Consider the following 22,546-nt stretch of genomic DNA (forward strand, 5'->3'; position numbering starts at 1 on the left):
AGGAGAGATCCTTAACAGTGTTGATGTACAGAGGGATCTTGGTATCCAGACACCCTGAAAGTTGCGGTACAAGTTGACAGGGGTGTCTGGTGTGCTCTGGTTTCCTCCCACAGTCCAAAGACCTACCGGTTGGTAGGATAATTGTTCATTGTAAATTGTCCCGTGAGTACACTGTGGTTAAGTGGGGGATCACTGGCCGGCACGGCTCGAAGAGCCAGAAGGGCTTATTCCGTGCTGTATCTCAGGGAATGAGAAAAATATCAGTGCAGCCTGAGGCTGTTTTATTTTCTCGAGTGGTGGAGGCTGAAAGGAAATTTCATTTATATTTATTTTATAAAACGTATGAGGCAAAGGTAGAGTAGATAGTCAGTATCTTTTTTTCCCCGAAGATTGTAATGTCCAGTATAAGAGAGCATTTATTTAAGGCAAGACGGGATAAATACAAAATAGATGCAAGAGACTTTATTGATTTAACATACACGCAGTGGTGGATCTCTGCAAAACACTATCGGGGTGGAGGTGAGGCACAGAGCATAGGCGTGTTTATGAGTCAACAGCGTTAAGGACTGTTTCAGGCATATTGATCATTGGTCAGGGTCCAGAGGAAGAGAGATTAACGGGGGTTATTGGTTTAATGATTCTGACATGGCATAGTAATCAAATGCTGTTCTATGGTCCAACTATATAACTGCAAGGTATCCATTCTATGTAATGGACGAAAACAGCATCTTGGTCTTCATCGCTTGGTCCTCGTTTCACTTCTCATTTTCACCTTTGGGCAGATTATCTGAGAGAGAAAAAACAATATCTCGATTCAGATTCACAATGAATAAAGTTGGGGATTTCAATATATGATGTATATTGAAACCGCCAGTTTCCGGGGTTTGGACTCTCTACCTCTGGAGAACGGATAGCTGGCACAGCCCCTTCACGGGCTCAGGGTGGGCCCGCTAATTGGCAGTCATGTTTTGGGTACTCTGTATTGTGTGCCAGCTCTCACGAGGAGGATGCCGGAGCTGCTCAGGTGAGGTTGTCGGTTGCCCTCTTGTGCCGGTACATCTTCTGACCCGGGAGAGATTCGACGGAGACCTGGGTTCTTGCCACGGATTCCTCACTCAATGTTCATTGGTGATAAAAACTGCAGCCGTCCTGGTTCCCTTCGGATCTGGAAAAGTGGCGTTCATGATCATCCGTGGATTGCAGGGTGGATAGAATCAGTGCTTGGACCAGTCATAATAAAAGGGTATGTTTGTGGTGTGGTGTTTTGACCCCAGAATTTCCTGAGACCAAGATCAGCAAGGGGACAGACTTCAGTTCGAGGTAACCCGAAGCCCAAGAGATCCAGAAACCAGATCCCAACTAAAGTGAAGATTTTGAAACGCAGACCCTTTGAGTGTGTTCCTGGGGGGTGCAGAGGCCATCTGTAATGCCTTGTTGCCACGAATAAGCTTTGTGAGTCTAGGGAGAACCTGTCGGATCACCCACGCCACCCTGGAAGCATCAAGAGTTATCTTCGAAGGAAGATCTGGAGGCGATGGCAACACTCAAACTGGTCAATATTTCTTTCATCTACAAGGACTTGGAGGAGGCCTTCAGTGAGGGAAAGGCCTCGAGTCACCACCACACCAACCCGACAATTGTGGCATAGACTTACTGCCTAGCACTCATCTCCCGCACTGAAGCCCAGAGAGAGACACAATAGAGGAATCGATAAAGGAGGGCCCTCCACCTCACCTGGCAGTGCAGGCTATTCTTTGTACAAAAGGAGGATGGGAACTTGTGACCCCTACAGGAGATTAAACTGCATAACAACCAAGAATCATTACCCTCTTCCACTTATTACCACAGCCTTTGAGATGCTCCAAGGGGCGAGGTATTCACAAAACCAGACTTATGGAGTGCATACTATCTGGTCCATATAAGGGAAGACTACATTTAATACACCAACAGGCCACTACGAGTACCTAGTTATGCCCTTCGGCCTTGTGAATACTCCAGCCATTTTCCAGGCCTTTGTCAAGACATTCTCCAGGATACTCTCCATAAGTATGCCTTCGTCTACCTGGATGATATCCTGATCTTCTCAAAGTCTGTGGAGGGGCATGCTGCTCACGTCTGGGACATTGCAAAGAGTCTTCTAGACCATGGACTATGTCAAGTTGGGGGAGTCTGAGCTTCACATTTCATTTTTGGGTTTTATCATCTCAAGATGGACCCTAGGAAGACGCAGGCATTCAGAGACTGGCCACCACCATCCAGTATCTAAAGGCAAACAATTCCTGGGACTTCCGGTAAGATGGTGATTGTTTAGTTGCTCCGAACTTTTGCTCCGTTATTCTTCTTACCTTTGCACTATATGTCTCCCTTCTTAAACCTTAGTTAGGTATTTTATTAGTTCTCTTTTACCTGCCTGCGAACACATCTATCTTATAATGGCTACCAAAAGTACTAAAACTGGGAAAAAGGAAACTTCTACGGCTTTGTCGGCTGACATTCTCGCTGTTCTGGAACAACATCGACAAGATACTTTAATGGATTTTAGAACTGAATTTAGAACTTCTTTCAACCAGCTGAATGCCAAATTGGATCAGATTAATGCTAGAGTGGATGAACATGCTGAACATTTATCTCGCATTGACGTAACTTCTGACGATTTAAAACGCCGTGTTCAATATCTTGAAACTCTCTGCTCCAGCCTAGATGAGAAGACCAGTAAACTTTTTTCTAAAATGGTGGATCTTGAAAATTGGAGCAGACATTGCAATCTACGAATTCTTGGTTTGCCAGAGGCCACTGAAAAGGGCTCTCCCATTGAATTTTTTTCTAAGTTTCTCTGTGAGATCTTCGGGAAAGAATTCCTTCCGACTTTACCTGAGCTTGAAAGGGCACACAGGATCTATGTTCCTCGAGCAATTCTGGGTTCCCGCCCACGGCCGATTATTTTATGCTTTCATCAATACCAGGTGAAAAACCGTTTGATGATGGAGGCACGCCGCAGAGGTACTTTTGCTTTTCAAAATACGGTCATTCATTTTGTGGAGGATTTTGCCCCCCAGGTTCTGAAGATGTGTGCTGAATTTAAAGGTGTAATGAAAGTGCTTTTTGATCGTAGATTCAGACCCTCTCTCCGAAATCCAGCCGATCTTCGAATTACGCTTACTACTGGAGATTATAAGTGGTTTAAATCAGTGAAGGAGGCTGAGGCGTTTGTTGGAAGTCTTCCGGCCACCTCGTCTTCTTCGGAACCGGCCTGACCTTCTAAAATGGTTGATAAGTACTTCCCGGAGTAAAACCATTTTTTCCGAACTCAGACTTTACTTGAATAATTCAGTCATTATCTATTGAAGTTCTAAGGGCTGTAGTCAATCTCTCCCTGGACTTGGTGCGTTTTTTCTAAATAGATAATTTAAGTTTAATGTTTCCCTGCGAACTTTTAGATTTTACTTGTGTAATCTATTTTATTTTTGTATAACCTTATCTATAGAGAACTACAATTGTCTTTAACTTGTTTTGGAGGTTTGGAGATTTTATTGAAGGCCTCCCTGTTGGTTGATTCATAGTTTAAGTTTTGCTTTTTTTTTCTGTAAATGGTTGATAAGGACTCTCTTTGAATTTTATAATTTCCCCCTTTCTCCCTCCCCTTTTTTTTCTCTTTTAATCTTTTATAATTTTTCGTGGGTAGATTAGTTCTAGTTTTCTTCTGATTTTCTTTGTGTTAAGTTTTATACTTCTGTTGAAGTTGTTCCTATTTGTAATTCTGTTTTCTAGTGCATAAATTAGTTATTATTTGCTATATTATTTATACGGAACTTTTGTTAACGACACAGAACTGGAAGTCATACTTGGGTTAACTTTTTTGGTAGAGCTAGCTGCTTTTTTAGGTAGCCGTCTAATTCTGGGTTGCGGGGGTGGGGGGGATGGGTTCTCCAGTTCCAACACCACTCACCATTTCTTTTGTTTTCTTTTGTTATTCAGGACATGTCTCTGTTTTGATTCTATGGATCTATGTTTACATTTTTGCTCCCAGACTGTTATTGTACTGCTTGATTTTTTATGTGCCTGCTACCTTCTATGCACTAACAATTGATAATGGTTAATTCACTTAAATTTGTGAGCTGGAATGTAAAGGGATTGAATCATCCTGTTAAAAGAAGGAAGGTCTTCTCGCATATTAAACAACTCAAAGCTGATATTGCTTTCCTTCAAGAAACTCATATTCGTAGTTTTGATAATTCTCGGCTTCTGTCAAAGTGGGCGGGTCAGCATTTTCATTCATCCTTTGCTGCCAAAGCTAAGGGGGTCTCCATCCTTATTAATTCAAATATTCCTTTTGAACTCCATAATAAGATATCTGATACAAATGGCCGTTTTATTATTGTTTCTGGTAAATTATATAATACTAAAGTTGTACTAGCAAACCTGTATACTCCCAATTTTGATGATGTTAATTTTTTGAACGTTTTTTCTCCTCACTACCAGATTTAAATTCATACTCTCTTATACTGGGTGGCGATTTCAATTGTTGGTCAGATCCTAATTTGGATCGATCGTCCTCTGTTACTAGACTACCTACTAAATCTGCCTTAGCTATTCACTCTTTTCTCTCTAATTATGGTATCTCTGATATATGGTGTTTCCTTCATCCTACTGAGAGAGACTATTCTTTTTTTTCACATGTTCACCATACCTTTACTAGAATTGACTACTTTTTACTCGATAATCAACTTACTCCATTTGTCTATTCTTGTGACTATCAGAGTATACTGATTTCTGACCATGCCCCAATTACTTTGTCTTTAAATTTTCCTGGTCTTCCTCAGAGGAATAAACACTGGCGTTTTGACTCGACTTTACTATCGGATGATGATTTTCTAAAATTTATTAAAGATCAGATAACCTTTTATTTTAACACCAATACATCATCTGAAATGTCATCCCAGATTGTCTGCATATTTGAGGGGTCATCCCAGATTGTCATCAGATTGTCACCAGATTGTCCCAGATGTCATCCCAGATTGTCTGCATATTTGAGGGGTCAAATAATCTCCTGTACAGCAAATCTTAATAGAAAGTCCTGTACAGATTGATTAGACCTCATTAATCAGATTAAAGAATTGGATCAACTGTATGCTCAAACTAAGAATCCTGAATTATACAAGAAGCGTGTAGAACTTCAAACTAAATTTAATCTTCTGTCTACTCAACTTGTTGAACGCCAACTTCTTGAAAGTAAGAGTCGCTTCTATATTCATGGTGACAAATCTGGTAAATTTCTAGCCAATCAGCTGAGACGTTCCAAAGCCAAACAACATATTACAAAGATCCGGAAGGAGAATGGAGACTTTACATCGGATCACTTAGAAATCAATGACGCATTTAAAAATTTCTAATCTCGACTTTATTCCTCTGAATCTTTGAATGACAATATCTCTGTTGATCATTTTTTAAATAATCTGAATATTCCTTCACTTTCATCTGATTTTAAAGCCAAACTTAACGCGCCTATATCATCAGAAGAAATATCTTTTGCAATTTCTGCATTGTCTTCAGGGAAATCTCCTGGACCTGATGGGTTCCCCGTAGAATTTTATAAATCATTCTCTTCACTTCTTTCTCCTCAGTTATTCTCAGTATTGTCTGACTCGTTTAATAACGGTAAATTGCCACCCTCTTTTAATGAGGCATCTATTATTCTTTTACTAAAAAAGGGTAAAGACCCAACAGAGTGTTCCTCATATAGGCCGATTTCTTTGCTTAATGTTGATGTTAAAATCTTGGCCAAAGCTTTGGCTTACAGATTAGAAACTGTTATTCCCTCTATTATTTCTGATAATCAAACTGGTTTTATTAAAAACCGTCTTCTTTTTTTTAACATTCGGCGTTTATTTAACATTTTATATTCACCTCCAACTGGGATTCCTGAATGTGTTATTTCCCTCGATGTGGAGAAAGCATTTGATCGTATAGAGTGGAACTACCTTTTTGCAGTTTTAGAAAAACTTGACTTTGGTCAAAGTTTTATCTCTTGGATCAAATTGCTGTATTTGTGTCCTACTGCCTCTGTTTTGACTAATTTCCAGAAATCCCAGTTATTTAACCTCCAACGTGGCACCCGTCAGGGATACCCTTTAAGTCCCTTTCTCTTTGATTTGGCTATAGAACCTTTGGCGATAGCATTTCGAAATTGTCCTGAATTGACCGGGATTTGGATTTGATTTTGAGCATAAAGTTACCCTTTATGCTGATGACTTATTACTTTTTCTTTCAAATCCGTCTACATCCTTACCTCCAATGTTTTCACTTCTTGACCAGTTTAGCCAGTTCTCTGGCTATAAACTTAATTTACATAAGAGCGAACTTTTCCCAATTAATAAAGAAGCATGAGAATTAACATTTTGTGATCTCCCTTTTAAAGTAGTTCATAATCAATTTACTTATCTTGGGATTACAGTCACAAAGAAGTTTAAAGATCTCTTTCGTGAAAACTTTGCCAATCTTTCATATACTATAAAACAGAGTCTGTTACAGTGGTCACCTCTATCTATGTCTTTGGTAGGTCGTATTAATGTTGTTAAAATGTATGTTCTCCCTAAACTTTTATATTTATTTCAATCAATCCCAATTTTTATTCCTAAATCTTTTTTTGATTCCTTAGACTCTATTATTTTGTCATATTTGTGGAAGAATAAGCGCTCTAGAATTAATAAAGTTTATCTCCAAAAATCTAAAAAAGAGGGTGGCATGGCTTTACCTAACTTTCGTTTATATTCTTGGGCAGCCAATATACGTTGTGCTACCTTTTGGTCTTTTTTCCATGGCCAACCCGAGTGCCCTAATTGGGTGGCAATGGAGTTGAGTTCCACTAAAGATTTATCTATCTCTGCACTTCTTGGCTCTGTACTCCCTAGTAGCTTGTCCAGATTAATTGTTAATCCTCTTGTTAGACACACTTTGTGTATATGGGCTCAGTTCAGGAAATTTTATGGTTTCCATGGTTTTTCCTTTTCTAGCCCTATCTTACATAATCACCTTTTTTTACCTACTACGTATGATTCAGCATTCCATGATTGGTATAGGAAGGGCATTAGACATTTTGAAGATCTTTTTATTGATAATCGTTTCACATCTTTTCAACAGCTCTCTGCTAAGTTCAATCTGCCCAATGCTCATTTTTTTAGATATCTCCAAATTAGACACTTTATTAATCCTTTAATTCCTAACTCCCTTGAAATGCCTGAGAAAAATGTTATGGATTTCTTTCTTTCTATTAATCCACTAGGTAAAGGTTTAATATCATTTATTTGTGATAAATTAGCATCCTTTCGGCGTGCCCCTGTGGATAAAATTAGAATGGCTTGGGAGCATGATTTAAATATCTCCTTATCTGATGAGACTTGGGACTCAACTCTCAAATCAGTTAATTCAACCTCTCTTTGTGCTTGCCATTGCCTTTTACAGTTTAAGATTGTTCATAGTTTAGATTTAGACATATTGGCTCTATCTCGATTTTACCCTAATATTAGTCCTCTTTGTGATAAATGCAAAAGGGGCGAGGCCTCTCTCATTCATATGTACTGGTTTTGTCCTAGCTTGGAGAAATTTTGGAAAGATGTCTTCACAACGTTATCGTATATTCTGAATCACCACCTAGAACCTAACCCTTTAATTGCTTTGTTCGGTTTCTGGGGTGAGACAGATTTACGTCTGAGTTCGACCAAGTGTCGAATATTATCTTTTGCCTCTCTCCTGGCTAGACATTTAATTCTCCTTAGGTGGAGAGATGTTGCCCCGCCCACGCATGCTCAATGGCTTAATGATATTATGTCCTGCTTAGACCTTGAAAAAATTCATTATTCAGTTCTTAATTCGGATACAAAGTTCCATAAGGTCTGGGGACCTTTTATTGAGTACTTTCATAACCTTCCTCTTAACTAAGGTTTTTTTTCGGTCCCTTGCTTTCAGCTCCTTTTTTTTTTGGTAGTAGGCATTATTATCTTCTGTTTTCAAGTGTATTTACAGTTTTGGGGGTTTGAATGTCCTGATTTATATTCTCTATATTGTGTTGTGGTTGGTCTGGAGTTTTTTTTTGTTGTGGGGCTTGGGGAGGATTCTAACTTTACATGTCTTCAATTTGGGTGCTTTCTCAATTATCTTCTTTTGTATTATATTATTATTGTATGTTTATTTTTGCACTGTATTAATGTTCTTCATTTCGATCTGGGTTTTTTTATCTGTAGCGATGTAGAAAATGTATAAAAAAACTAATTAAAAAAAAAACAATTCCTGGGGTTCTACTGGAAGATCATCAGAAACTTCAGCTCAGTGGTTTGATTATATAAGAAATTGCTGATCTGGGGCTTTCACACATGACAATCTCTAGAGTTTACAGAGTGGTGCGGAAAAAAATCCAGTGAGTGGCAGTTCTGTGGCCGAAAATACCTCGATAATGAGAGAGGAAGGTGGCAGCAACTCAAATAACCATATGTTATGACAGTGGTGTGCAGAAGAGCGCCTCTGAATGCACAACACATTGAATCTTGAAGTGGATGGGCTACGGCAGCAGACCGCACCAGGTTCCAGAGGTACCTGATAAAGTTGCCACTGAGAGTGTCTAAGATCTCACCCAAAGGCTAGTACTGCAATGGATCAACACGCATCAGTGGGGATTTATGCTGACGTGCATGAATCCCCACGGAGTGTGAAGGTGAAAACAGAACACTGTCAGAGGCAAGGTGTTGTCATCTAATACGTGGCTGACATTTCAGTTATTTCTCACAGTCATTTTAATGATTCCTTTAAAACGTGTTGATATCATGGTTTTGCATACTCACCCCGACGTGAACGACAACTGGGGTCTCCAACGTGCAACAGTGGTTTCCCCTCCAAAGCCAGGAGTACTGGGAAAGCTTTCTGCACTGTGTTAAATGATCCTTTATAGATCTCACTGACCAAGAGTTGCAAATTTTTTGAGCAATGGAAGAGAGTAAATTCCAGTTTTGCCTGTTCAACGAAAGCCTGGAAACAGATGACAAAAGATATTCAGAATGATATCCAATATAATTCAAAGAAGTGCATTTGGTGGACATCCAGATGTGAACGAATTTGGCTAGCAGTGAAATACGTTACACGTTCACTGTGTTAACTGGATATCAGAGAGGGGGCGTTTATCAGGTGGGAATGATGGTCTGATCATCTGGTGTTCCACCTTCTGTCCAGGTCAAGGTCACTTGAACCTTTACCTTATTGAGAAATAATGCAGTGAACAGAATAGTGTAGATATTGAACTTCATAGAATTAGGCCCTTCATCATACCAGATCCATACTAACCCATATTGCTGCATTAGGACCATTTCCTCCTTTGCCTTGTCTATTTAAGTGCCTGTATAATTGCCTCTTAAGTGTAGCAGTTCTGTAACGAGAGAGCTACAGAGGGTGGTGAACCCACGTGCAGAGTAAGGTGTAGAATTAACTCTGACCCAGATTTGAAATAAAGGAAGGGGAGAATCAAATGAGGCATGGAATACACAGTTTATCCAATGTTCTCGGTTTGCTCTGCTGTCCTTGGTCATGATTACACCCACCCTCCCTCACTCCACCACAGGATCGGTGTCACCAGTAATGAGAGCCTTGCTACTCACAGTGTAGGCATTACGTGCCAGTTTTAACTCACCTGAACAGCAAGGCCAGTATTGTAGATAGTCCCAAAGGTACCATCCATCTGCTGGTAACTTAGGAGCTGACGCAGCAAGAGCATGATGGCTTGTTCAATGTGGCGTCTTTCCATGGTAGCAAGGTTATTGCCATTGTGTATGCAGGAGAGAGCAAGGACGGTCATAGAGGCTGTATCTACAAATTAGAATCAGAATCGGCTTCAATATCACCAGCATATGTCCTGAAATTTGTTGTACTTGTGGCGACAGGAGAATGCAATACACAATAACTGAAAAACTGTGAATTACAATATACATCATATACACACACCGATAATGTGGGTGGCAGTGACCTTTTCCCAAGGGTAGGGGGGTCTAAAACTAAGGGGCATAGATTTAGAGTGAGAGGAAAAGGATTTAAATTGGACGTGAGGGGCAATTTCCCACAGAGGTAGTGAGTAAATGGAATGAGCTGCCAGGGGAAGTGGTTGAGGCAGGCATTGTTTAAGAAGCACTTGGACAGGTACGTGGAGGGGTAATCCTTGGGGGGGGGGGTATGGGCCGAACACAGGACATTGGGACTAGCTGGGTGGTCAAAGTGGTCTGTATGTGTTGGTTAAGCTGAAGGGCTTGCATCAATGCTGTTTGACTCCCTGGCTCTATTAAAACCAGTTATTGCTATGGGACTCTTAGTTTATCTTGTTTTATGAAAATTAATTAAATCATAAAAGCCTTCCAAATCTACTGAGCTAAATCTAACTATCCTACATTATAGACTCTTGGTGCTGTGGGGGAATCAGAGGGATTTTGGGCTCCATGTCCTTAGGATTCACAAAGCTGCTGCGCAGGTTGACAGTGTTAAGAAGGCATATGGTGTGTTGGCATCCATTAGCTGTGGGATTCAGTTCAAGAGCCGTGAGGTAATGTTACAGCTATGCAAGTCCTTGGTCAGACCCCACATGGAGTAGTGTGTTCAATTCTGGTCACCTCACTCCAGGAAGGATGTGGGTATTATAGAAAGACTGCAGAGGAGGTTTACAAGGATGTTGCCTGGATTGGGGAGCATGCTTTATGAGAATAGATTGAGTGAACTCGGCCTTTTCTCCTTGGAGCAACGGAGGACGAGAGGTGACCTAACAGAGGTGTATAAGATGATGAGAGGCATTGATCGTGTGGATAGTCAGAGGCTTTTTCCAGGGCTGAAATGGTTAACACAAGGGGACATAGTTTTAAGGTGCTTGGAAGTAGGTACAAGGGGGATGTCAGAAGCAAGTTTTTTCACACAGAGTGGTGGGTGTGTGGAATGCACTGCCAGCAATGGTGGTAGAGGCTGATACAACAGGGTCTTTGAAGAGACTCTCGGATAGGTACATGAAGCTTAACAAAATAGAGGGCTGTGTGATAGAAAGATTAGAATTGAGAGTAGGTTACATGGTTGGCACAACCTTGTGGGCCGAAGGGCCTGTAATATGCAGTAGATTTCTGCGTTCAGTGTCCTGATGAAGGTTCCTGGCTCAAAACATTGGCTCTTTTTTCCTCTCCAGATAAGCTGCCTGACCATCCGGGTTGCTCCAGAATTTTGTGTGTGTTGCTCCAGAACCTCCTGTGCTTCAGAAAGAAGCAACTGTGAAATGGCCGTCTACTGGGTGCAGCATCTGCTCTGAAATCTTCACAGCTGGTTTTCCATCATGGTTGCCACATGGATTGAGATACGACGAGAAGCTGTGTCTGCGTTCCAGCAGACGGATAATTCCTGTTGTGAGAGCCTATTGAGCGAGGGGTGAAGGACCAGCAGAATGTTGCTGGTGTGAGAACCTATTGAGTGAGTGGTGAAGGGCCAGCAGAATGTTCCTGTTGTGAGAACCTATTGAGCGAGTGGTGAAGGGCCAGCAGAATATTCCTGTTGTGAGAGCCTATTGAGCGAGTGGTGAAGGGCCAGCAGAATGTTCCTGGTGTGAGAACCTATTGAGCGAGTGGTGAAGGGCCAGCAGAATGTTCCTGGTGTGAGAACCTATTGAGCGAGTGGTGAAGGGCCAGCAGAATGTTTCTGTTGTGAGAACCTATTGAGCGAGTGGTGAAGGGCCAGCAGAATGTTCCTGGTGTGAGAACCTATTGAGCGAGTGGTGAAGGGCCAGCAGAATGTTCCTGGTGTGAGAACCTATTGAGCGAGTGGTGAAGGGCCAGCAGAATGTTCCTGGTGTGAGAACCTATCGAGCGAGTGGTGAAGGGCCAGCAGAATGTTCCTGGTGTGAGAACCTATTGAGCGAGTGGTGAAGGGCCAGCAGAATGTTCCTGGTGTGAGAGCCTATTGAGCGAGTGGTGAAGGGCCAGCAGAACGTTCCTGGTGTGAGAACCTATTGAGCGAGTGGTGAAGGGCCAGCAGAATGTTGCTGGTGTGGGAGCCTATTGAGCGAGTGGTGAAGGGCCAGCAGAATGTTCCTGGTGTGAGAACCTATTGAGCGAGTGGTGAAGGGCCAGCAGAATGTTCCTGGTGTGAGAACCTATTGAGCGAATGGTGAAGGGCCAGTAGAATGTTCCTGGTGTGAGAACCTATTGAGCGAGTGGTGAAGGGCCAGCAGAATGTTCCTGGTGTGAGAACCTATTGAGCGAGTGGTGAAGGGCCAGCAGAATGTTCCTGGTGTGAGAGCCTATTGAGCGAGTGGTGAAGGGCCAGCAGAATGTTCCTGGTGTGAGAACCTATTGAGCGAGTGGTGAAGGGCCAGCAGAATGTTCCTGGTGTGAGAACCTATTGAGCGAGTGGTGAAGGACCAGCAGAATGTTGCTGTTGTGAGAACCTATTGAGCGAGTGGTGAAGGGCCAGCAGAATGTTCCTGTTGTGAGAACCTATTGAGCGAGTGGTGAAGGGCCAGCAGAATGTTGCTGTTGTGAGAACCTATTGAGCGAGTGGTGAAGGGCCAGCAGAATGTTCCTGGTGTGAGAGCCTATTGAGCGAGTGGCGAAGGGCCAGCAGAATGTTCCTGGTGTGAGAACCTATTGAGCGAGTGGTGAAGGGCCAGCAGAATGTTCCTGGTGTGAGAACCTATTGAGCGAGTGGTGAAGGGCCAGCAGAATGTTCCTGGTGTGAGAGCCTATTGAGCGAGTGGTGAAGGGCCAGCAGAATGTTCCTGGTGTGAGAGCCTATTGAGCGAGTGGTGAAGGGCCAGCAGAATGTTCCTGTTGTGAGAACCTATTGAGCGAGTGGTGAAGGGCCAGCAGAATGTTCCTGGTGTGAGAGCCTATTGAGCGAGTGGTGAAGGGCCAGCAGAATGTTCCTGTTGTGAGAACCTATTGAGCGAGTGGTGAAGGGCCAGCAGAATGTTCCTGTTGTGAGAACCTATTGAGCGAGTGGTGAAGGACCAGCAGAATGTTGCTGTTGTGAGAACCTATTGAGCGAGTGGTGAAGGGCCAGCAGAATGTTCCTGGTGTGAGAACCTATTGAGCGAGTGGTGAAGGGCCAGCAGAATGTTCCTGGTGTGAGAACCTATTGAGCGAGTGGTGAAGGGCCAGCAGAATGTTCCTGGTGTGAGAACCTATTGAGCGAGTGGTGAAGGGCCAGCAGAATGTTCCTGGTGTGAGAGCCTATTGAGCGAGTGGTGAAGGGCCAGCAGAATGTTGCTGGTGTGAGAACCTATTGAGCGAGTGGTGAAGGGCCAGCAGAATGTTCCTGGTGTGAGAACCTATTGAGCGAGTGGTGAAGGGCCAGCAGAATGTTCCTGGTGTGAGAACCTATTGAGCGAGTGGTGAAGGGCCAGCAGAATGTTCCTGGTGTGAGAGCCTATTGAGCGAGTGGTGAAGGACCAGCAGAATGTTCCTGGTGTGAGAACCTATTGAGCGAGTGGTGAAGGGCCAGCAGAATGTTGCTGGTGTGAGAACCTATTGAGCGAGTGGTGAAGGGCCAGCAGAATGTTCCTGGTGTGAGAGCCTATTGAGCGAGTGGTGAAGGGCCAGCAGAATGTTGCTGGTGTGTATCCACAGTTTCTGAAGGAAAGTACAAAAATATGACAGCAAAACTCAATGCAGGAAGAGGGTTCCCGAGAACAAGTGGTACAAAAGGTCAGCATTACTTAATGGACTTAATGGCCTTCTTGTTTCCAAACACCCTGCACTTTTCCATTTGCCTGGTGCATTTCTGGAAGAAGAGTGACACATGGAAAATCCTGGAGTTCAGGCAGCGTCTATGGAAAGGATAATGAGCTGACATGTTGGGCCAAAACCATTCATCAGGACTGCAAGGGTAAGACAATAAGACATCGGAGCAGAATAACAGATAGGAGGCAAAAAGTGGGAATATGAGGAGCCTTTTCAGGTTGGCTGTCAGTGACTAGTGGTGTTCTGCAGTGGTCTGTGTTGGGACTGCTTCTTTTTATATTATATGTCAATGACTTGGATGACGGATGGCTTCGTTGCAAAATGTGCAGGCGATATGAAGATAGTTGGAAAAACAGGTAGTCTTGAAGTAGAGGGGCTGCAGAAGGATTTAGACAGACTTGGAGAATGGCAAGGTTGTGGCAGATGGAATATAGTGTCGGGAAGTGTATGGTCTTGCACTTTGGTAGAAGAAATAAAAGCATAAACTACTTTCTAATGTAGCGAAAATTTTTAAAAATCTGAGTTGCAGACAGACTTGAGAGCCCTTGTGGAGGATTCCCTAAGGATTAATTTTCAGGTTGAGTCATCAAGGGTATAATGGTGAGGCTTTATAAAGCACTGGTACTATCGTGAGCCATTTTAGACCCCTTTGAAAGGATGTGCTGACATTGGAGAGGGTCAAAGGAGGTTCACGAAGATGATTCTGGGACTGAAAGTCTGGTCATATGAAGAGTGTTTGATGGCTCAGGGCCTGTACTGACTGGAATTCAGAAGAATGAGGGGGTGACCTCATTGAAACCAATGAAATATCGAAGCACCTCATTAGAGTGGATGTGGAGAGGATGTTTTCTCTGGTGGGGGAGTCTAAGAACAGATGATACAGCCTGAGAATTCAGGAGTGTCCTTTTAGAACAGATAGCAGGAGTAATTTCTTTGGCCAGAGAGTGCTGAATCTGAGGAAATCATTGCCACAGTCACTCTGGCGGCCATGTCATTGTGTATATGGGAGGCAAAGATTCACAGAATCTTGATTAGTCAGGGCAGGAAGGGATACAGGGAGAAGGCAGGAGACTGGGGCTGAGAGGGAAAATGGATCAGCCATGATGAAATGATGAAGCAGACTTGATGGGCCAAATGGCCTAATTCTGCTCCTATAAATTATGGTCTTATTTTTATATGAAACAAGCCATATTGAATTAGCTGCCCAGCAGACACCCTGCCTGATTTAACCAAAAGGCTCAGTGTGTTGTTCCCACCCTAGATTGAGGTAGCATTAAAAAAGGCACAACCTGTTGAAGCAGGAACAGGCCACACAGCCCACAGAACTGCTGAACCATTTTCCTGTACCCCTCCCATTCCCTGCATATTTATGCACTAAATAAAGTCAGCAACCGAGACTCAACTGTGCTCTTGGAAAGAGAAATCGAAATATTCACCAACCATCTCTCTGCATCCTTATTTTGAATCTGTTACCCCCTGGCTCCTGACTTCAAGCCCAGGGAAACACTTCTCCCTCAGGGCTTCTACTTGGCAAGACCTGTAAGGATTTTATATATTTCAATGTGATCACCTCTTACTGTTTTAAGCAATCAGCAGTTCAAGTCTTAAGTGCAAGAGTTTCTGCAGATGCTGGAGATCTTGAGCAACACACACAAAATATTGGACAAACCCTGCAGCTTGGGCCTCATCTTCAGAGAGGAATAAACAGTCGAAGTTTTGGGCCAAGAACTTTCATCAAATCTGCAATAAGGGAGAAGTATTAATCTGCTCATTCTCCCTCAATGTAATGACAGTGTCTTTTTTACTGATAAAATTCAGAAGATTAGACATGCTGTTAGTGTCTGCATCAGTTCAGAAGTCAATGTAATCCTTACACTCACTCGGAACTAATTTAGTTAAGACGATACAATTCAAACCTATTGACTATAACACTAGATGAAATTCCGCTACATCTGAAATCCTTCTCCTGTTCCCTTGACATTTTACCTACAATCTTTTTAAACTACTGTAGGATTTCTCTGTAATTTTAACTACTAAGGCTAATGTAATGGCTTCTCTGTAATGTAAACTGATGAGGTAATGTAGCAGCAATGTTAGGGTTATAACTACTGATAACGGGTGGCTATCCAGTGGGAGAAATGTTATTCTTTCTTGTATGTCTGGGAGCCGGGGTTTTCGCGGGCTTTCAGTCGAGGAGAGTGAAGAATGCAGGGAGACCACCGGTTGGCATATACCGGAATCTGAGGGTCAGTGACATTCTGGCAGAGGTCGTTTGTGGAGGAAACTGCTGAGTGAACTCTCTATTTCGACGACGTCACAGCACTGAGAGTGTTCTGCTGAAGAGTTTAAATGACTGTTGCTTCATCCACGATGATGGTCACATTTCAGTTTTGGATCTCAGGGCTGCCTTTGACACAGTAGACCATGGCATATTACCGGACAGACTGGAAAACTGGGTGGGACTTCCTGGTGCAGTCTAACAGTGGTTTAAATCATGTTTAAAGGTGATGCACCATCAATAACTCTCGGAGACATGAGGTGAGAAATAGGCTTTTATTAGCAGGAAGAGAGCAGTCAGCAGCAAGAGAGCATCACACAACATCCTGGAGACTGAGGGAGGAGCAATGCCTCCAATCGCCTTTATACAGGGGTCTGTGGGAGGAGCCACAGGAGCAGTCAGCGGGCGGTGGGGGGGTTGTGTACAGACAGGTATATGTAGTTCACCACAAAAGGACAAGGACTATTTCTATCGATTGGTAGCTACATATCTAACCGAACAAAAATGACATGCAGAGTGTCTCAAGGGTCCATACTAGGGTCTCTTTTGTTCAACATGTATATGCTCCCTTGAACTCAATATCTTACCATAATTATGTGGATGATACTCATTTATATAATAGTGTCATCAAGTGACTTTGGTTCCATACAATTACTAAAGAACTGTATTAAACAAATCACTGATTGGATGTGCAAAAATTTCCTCCAGTTAGGCTTGACTACTGTAATGGCGTTTTCACAGGTCTCTGTAAAAAATATCCATCAGAGAGCTGCAGCTCATTCAGATGCTGCTGCTAGAGTCCTCACTAAGACCAAGAAAATAGAAATATCACCCCAGTTCTCAGATCACTAGACCGCTTTCCTGTCCATCAGAGGATTGACTTTAAAATATTACTACTGGTTTATACAGCACTGAATGGTCTAGGGACAAAATACATCTCCGATCTCTTGTTGCATCATGAACCTTCCCGAGCTGTCAGTTCGTCTGGGGCGGGTCTGCTTACCGTCCTCGGGGTCAAAGCTAAACGTGGTGAAGCAGCTTTTAGTTACTGTGCTCCACATATCGGGAATAACATTCCAGACCATATGAACTCTGCCCCAAATTAAGCTCTTTAAAACTGAGACTGAAAACTTTTCCTTTTGCTGTGGCTTTTAATTAGAATCTCCTGCACTGTAACTTTTATTGTTATGTGTGATTTCATTCTCTTTAATTGTCTGAAATTTGATGTTTGATTTTTATATCTTGTTCTATGTAAAGCACTTTGAGCTCCCCTGTGTTTGAAAAGTGCTATACAAATAAACTTGCCTTGCCTTGCTCACCACTTACAATGAAAGCCAACTTAATCATCCCTTTCTTAGCAGCCTGCCGAGTCTGCACATTAGGTAAAGAGGGGCTTTGGTGTACCGGTCTCTGTCAGTCGGGCACTGAGTGTTGAGATTGGGACATGACGTTGCAGCTGTATAAAGCATTGGTGAGGCTCTGGAATATTGTCCTCAGTTTTTACAAACGTTTGTAGTTACCATACTGCAGGAAAAGGGTGGCAGGGTGGAGATTCATCTCTGCCAAAGGAGGTGTAAGGTGCTCCACCCCTCTGCTAGCCTACAGGTCACCTTTCAGCTTTGGGCAAGGTGTAGTCCCTGCTTAGTCCCGCAGTCAGGGTCGTGTGAAGCCATGGGACCAGCTGTGGGTGGTCCTTGAGCACCTGGTGCATATCACATTCCTGGGTATGTGACCACGACACCAGGCAGATAATCTCTGAAATTTCACTTACCAATAAGGAAAGGTTCTCCAAACTGATCTTTGCGACCCATAACCCTGTCGTAGATTTTCTCCACATATGCAGTACGGACAGGTTGCTTTTCAATGCAGAGTGCCATCATTGCTAAGGAGATCTGGTAGAAATCCGTAAGAAGATGTCCTTGGGACTCTGCAATATGGAAACATGGTGTTCAGTTGCCAGGCCTGAGAGACAGTTGAGCAGCTTGGCTTTTCATCCATGGTACAACTGAAGGGGCAAAGTGACCAGAGTAAACAGGGGCACCGCCCCGGTTTTAGCAATCACCATTGAGCGTGAAACAAAAGCAAGAGGTTCAAAGTGAATGAACCCCCCCCCCAAACGTGGGGTCACAGGGTGGCAAAGAATGAGGTAAAAGAGGGTTGGAAGGAGATGTGGAGACAGATCATGGACAGAAGGTATGTGAACTGGAGCAAGCAGGAGGTACGAAAAGAAGTACTTGGACTAGAGGAGCAGAAAGGGGGAAGGGAGTAGAAAAGGGGGATTTTATACAATGAGGAAAAAAGCAAGATCACAGCAAACACACAATATGAGGTTAAAAGGGAGAAACGAATGTTCAAATACCCAGGTAGCTAAGAGTCATTACTCAGAACAATCTATCGGTTTCCTCAACATCAAAAGAACACTCTCAGTCCTATTTGTGACAGATGTAACGCAGAAGTGGCTACTCTAACTCATATGTTTCGGTCATGTGCAAGTTTAATTAATTTTTGGAGGGATGTGTTTGGAGTATTATCTAAAGTTATAGATATGGATGTTCAACCTAATCCACTTACAGCAATTTTTGGGATTATTCCAGAGGAAGCAAGCAAAGTGTCTGCTTCTGCCCAACATGTGATAGCTTTTTCAACTTTACTGGCTAGGAGGGCTATTTTGCTACACTGGAAAGAATCTAACCCACCTACTGTTTTCAATTGGCTCTCCTCCATTATGTAATGCCTAAGCTTGGAGAAAATTAGAAGCCAGATATTTGATACATCCTTTAATTTTGAACAAGTCTGGCGACCCTTTATTCAATATTTTCCCATGATTTAATTTATTTTAATTTATTTATTTTTCTTTATTCTCTTTTGGGGAAAATCCTTATCCATGAAGGTTCAGAGATGACTGGAAGGATATGGTTTTTTTCCTCTTGTTTTTCTAATTTTATCCTCAATTGGACTACCCAATCTTTTTTCTTTCCTTTTTTTCTCTTTCTTTTTTTTTGCTTCAGTTTAGTTAGTGGGTTTTTTTTTTCCTTATCAATAGAATTTCCAATCTTTTTTTTATGATTGTTATGAGGAGTTGTAGTTTTTTTTGACTATTGTATATATAACAGTGTAATATTTTACTTATTTGATTTTGACATTATATACTTTCTGTTTTTATTATTGCTATTTATATGTCTTTTATATTATCTACTTGTTAAACTCCTCTTCCGATCTGTATATTCTTTATTTGGAAATCAATAAAAAAGATTGAAAAATGAAATGAAAAGAACACTCTCAATCTCTCCCTGGAAACGTTGGTTGGGAAGAGTCGTCCAGGTGAGCCTGAAAGAATTCACACAAGGACAGAATCACAGGCCTATATTTGAAGATGTACAAAATCAGGAAATCATGCTGTGGTCGTAACAAACTTTGGTGAGGCCACAACAACTTTGGAGTGTTGTGTAGTTCTGGTCTCCACACTACAACACTGATGTGGAGGCTTGGAGAGGGTGCAGTGGAGGATTACCAGGATGCTGCCTGGATTAGAAGGTAGTAGCTATAAGGACAGGTTGGACAAACTTGGCTTGTTTTTAATTATTTGTTGAGGTAGAGCACAGACTACAACTTTCCAGCCCTTTGAGCCATGCTGCCCAGCTATCCCCCTGATTTAATGCCAGCCTAATCATGGGACAATTTACAATGACCAACTCACCTAACAACCAGTACGTCTTTGGACCTTGGGAGGAAATCGAAGCACCCGGAGGAAACTCGCGCAGTTACAGGAAGGACGTAGAAACCCCTCACAGGCAGTGGCATGTAATTGAAGCCGGGTCGCCTGTACCGTAAAGGGCCAAACTAACCACTACATGCAAGCATGAGGAAATCTGCAGATGCTGGAAATTCAAACACCACACACAAAATGCTGGTGGAACACAGCAGGTCAGGCAGCATCTATAGGGAGAAGCACTGTCGACGTTTCGGGCCGAGACCCTTCGTCAGGACTATCTGAAAGGAAAGATACTAAGAGATTTGAAAGTAGGAGGGGGAGGGGGAAATGCGAAATGATAGGAGAAGACCAGAGGGGGTGGGATGAAGCTTCAAGAGCTGGAAAGATGATTGGCGAAAGTGATACAGAGCTGGAGAAGGGAAAGGATCATGGGACAGGAGGCCTCGGGAGAAAGAAGGGGGGGGGTAGCACCAGAGGGAGATGGAGAACAGGCAAACAACTAAATATGTCAGGGATGGGGTAAGAAGGGGAGGGGCATTAACGGAAGTTAGAGCAGTCACTCGTCCCCCCCCCCCCCCATCCCTTCCCAATGATCTCCCTCCTGGCACTTATCCTTGTAAGTGGAACAAGTGCTACACCTGCCCTTACACTTCCTCCCTCACCACCATTCAGGGCCCCAGACAGTCCTTCCAGGTGAGGCGACACTTCACCCGTGAGTCGGCTGGTGTGGTATACTGCGTCTGGTGCTCCCGGTGTGGCCTTTTATATATCGGTGAGACCCGACGCAGACTGGGAGACCGTTTCGCTAAACGCAGGATCTCCCAGTGGCCACACATTTTAATTCCACGTCCCATTCCCATTCTGATATGTCTATCCTCTACTGTCATTTTGTGTGTGTTGTTTTAACCACTACACGACCAGTTTTCTCTGGTCTGTTGGAGGCTGACAGAAGTACATCAAATTGAGAGAGGAAGAGATTGAGCAGACAGGAGAAAATGACAAATACCAGAGGTGAGAGAGGGAATGCTTAAAGAAGAGTTACAAGGCAAGATCTTGTTTTAACAACACTCCCGGTAGCAGGTACCTGGAATGTGCTACCAGGACAAGTGATAGAAGCAGATACAATGGCAATATTTGAGAGATATTTAGACAGGCCCAACAAACAAGAATGGAGGGAAATAGACCTGTTTCTGTGTTGTTTTATCCTCATAAAAATCATCCAGTCTGCTTAAAGAAGTAGAGGCAATCACAACTTTAGGGAAATGGTTGATGAAAGTGACCAAACACACTTGGAAAATGGATGCTCAGATGCAATAATGAGCTGTCAACCCTGCGGACTGCGGCCTCACACTGATTCTGTTGTATTTCCTGTGGTTGCTCACAAGAACCTCAGAGTTGCATATGCTGCCATGTATGTAATTTGATAATAAATTTAATTTGAACTTTGACAACTCAGTGGTGGACATTTCCCCATCGTTGGGATAAAGAAACACAAGGAAGAGAAAATCCGAAGATGCTAAGAATTCAAGTAACGCACACAAAATGCGAGAGGAACTCTGCGGGCCAGGCAGCATCTATGGAAAAGAGTAAACAGTCGACGTTTCGGGCGGAGACCCTTCATCAGGACTGGAGAAAGAGATGAGAAATCAGAGTGAGAAGGTGGGGGGAGGGGAGTAAACAAGGGGAAGACAAGGAATCAATTCATTTTCAGACATTTCTACAGCAGGTTCACTATTTTCTTTAGCTCTGCAATTTGATGCTCATTGGCAGCAGACACGTCTCCACTTAATGCCCAGTCCCTGCTCGTTCTCACGACAGGACTGACATCCATTATAAATCCAGCTCCCAAGGCTGACTGGAGTTTTGGCGGAGGCATCTGATGGAGTCTGTGGAAGGGGATGTGTGACCTCTAAAGGAAATTGTGTAAATTTCTGAAGGAATGTTATTGCAAGGAAGAGTGAGGAATGGGAATGATTACATTATGTTTTAAAAAGGCATGAGAAGCCAAACTACTCGTTAGTGTGTGTTGCTTGATTTGAATTTTATTTATTTAGAGATAGAGCACAGTAAGATGCATTTGCCGCTGTTTGTGTGAAGAGGGAAGAGGTTTTGGGGCTTCAATGTTTCTATCATTCATTGTATGGGGTTCTTGTTTCAGGGATGTCTGTGAAGAGTATGAATTTCAGGTTATATACCAAATACATACATACTCTGATATTAAATGAACCTTTGAACCTTTCAGCAGGCCTTTTGGCCCAACGAACCTGTGCTGCCAATTAACCCACTAACCCGTAAGTCTTTGGACTGTGGGAGGAAACCAGAGCACCCTGAGGAAACCCACACAGTCACAGGGAGAACATGTGAACTCCTGGAGTTTGACATCTGGAAATGAACCCAGCTCACTGGTTCACTAACCACTAGGTGTTACAGTAACCACAACGCCACCGTTGTCCCCCAGTCATGTGGTGGTGTGCGCAGAAGCCTTCTGCTCCCTCTTGGTTGCAGTTTAACTTCGTGATGGTCTTGTTCTACAACTTACCTAGGTTTTGGAATTCCATATTGAGCTTATCTCCAAGAAGTTTCACCAGATTAATCTGTGCCTGACCATTGGAGATGCTGCTTGGATCAAGACAGCCAGCTCTAAAAGCCAGCACATAGAGAGCAACTGAACCAGTGGGCAGATCATGTTCTGCAAAGCAAGGAGAGAAAACAGAGTCAAAATTTAAAGTCAAATTATACTTAACAATAGTTATTTCCGAGGATAAAAACAAATTACTTGGGAAGGTACTAAACTGGAAGAGGGCAACTGATGACAGG

General features: G+C 42.9%; 1 protein-coding gene across 1 annotated transcript; it reads right to left on the reverse strand.

Moving 5' to 3' along the window:
* Positions 1-391: 391 nt before the first annotated feature.
* Positions 392-22,318, reverse strand: LOC132402533 (transcobalamin-1-like). The gene is made up of 5 exons (XM_059985389.1): positions 22,269-22,318; positions 17,789-17,944; positions 9,671-9,846; positions 8,832-9,015; positions 392-787 (listed from the first exon to the last, which is right to left on the reverse strand). The coding sequence occupies exons 1-5, from the start codon at positions 22,285-22,287 to the stop codon at positions 756-758; spliced, it is 567 nt and encodes a 188-aa protein (XP_059841372.1). The 5' UTR covers positions 22,288-22,318; the 3' UTR covers positions 392-755.
* Positions 22,319-22,546: the final 228 nt, after the last annotated feature.

Source organism: Hypanus sabinus, chromosome 12 (assembly GCF_030144855.1).
Source record: "Hypanus sabinus isolate sHypSab1 chromosome 12, sHypSab1.hap1, whole genome shotgun sequence".
Classification (NCBI taxonomy): domain Eukaryota; kingdom Metazoa; phylum Chordata; class Chondrichthyes; order Myliobatiformes; family Dasyatidae; genus Hypanus; species Hypanus sabinus.

Bases quoted from the DNA above. Each gene is read 5' to 3' on its own strand.
- LOC132402533 (XM_059985389.1), bottom strand. The intron at 9,847-17,788 runs GTAAGTGAAATT...TCTAATTTGTAG, and splicing joins TGGAGAACCTTTCCTTATTG to ATACAGCCTCTATGACCGTC. The intron at 9,016-9,670 runs GTGAGTTAAAAC...ATCTGTTTCCAG, and splicing joins ATACTGGCCTTGCTGTTCAG to GCTTTCGTTGAACAGGCAAA.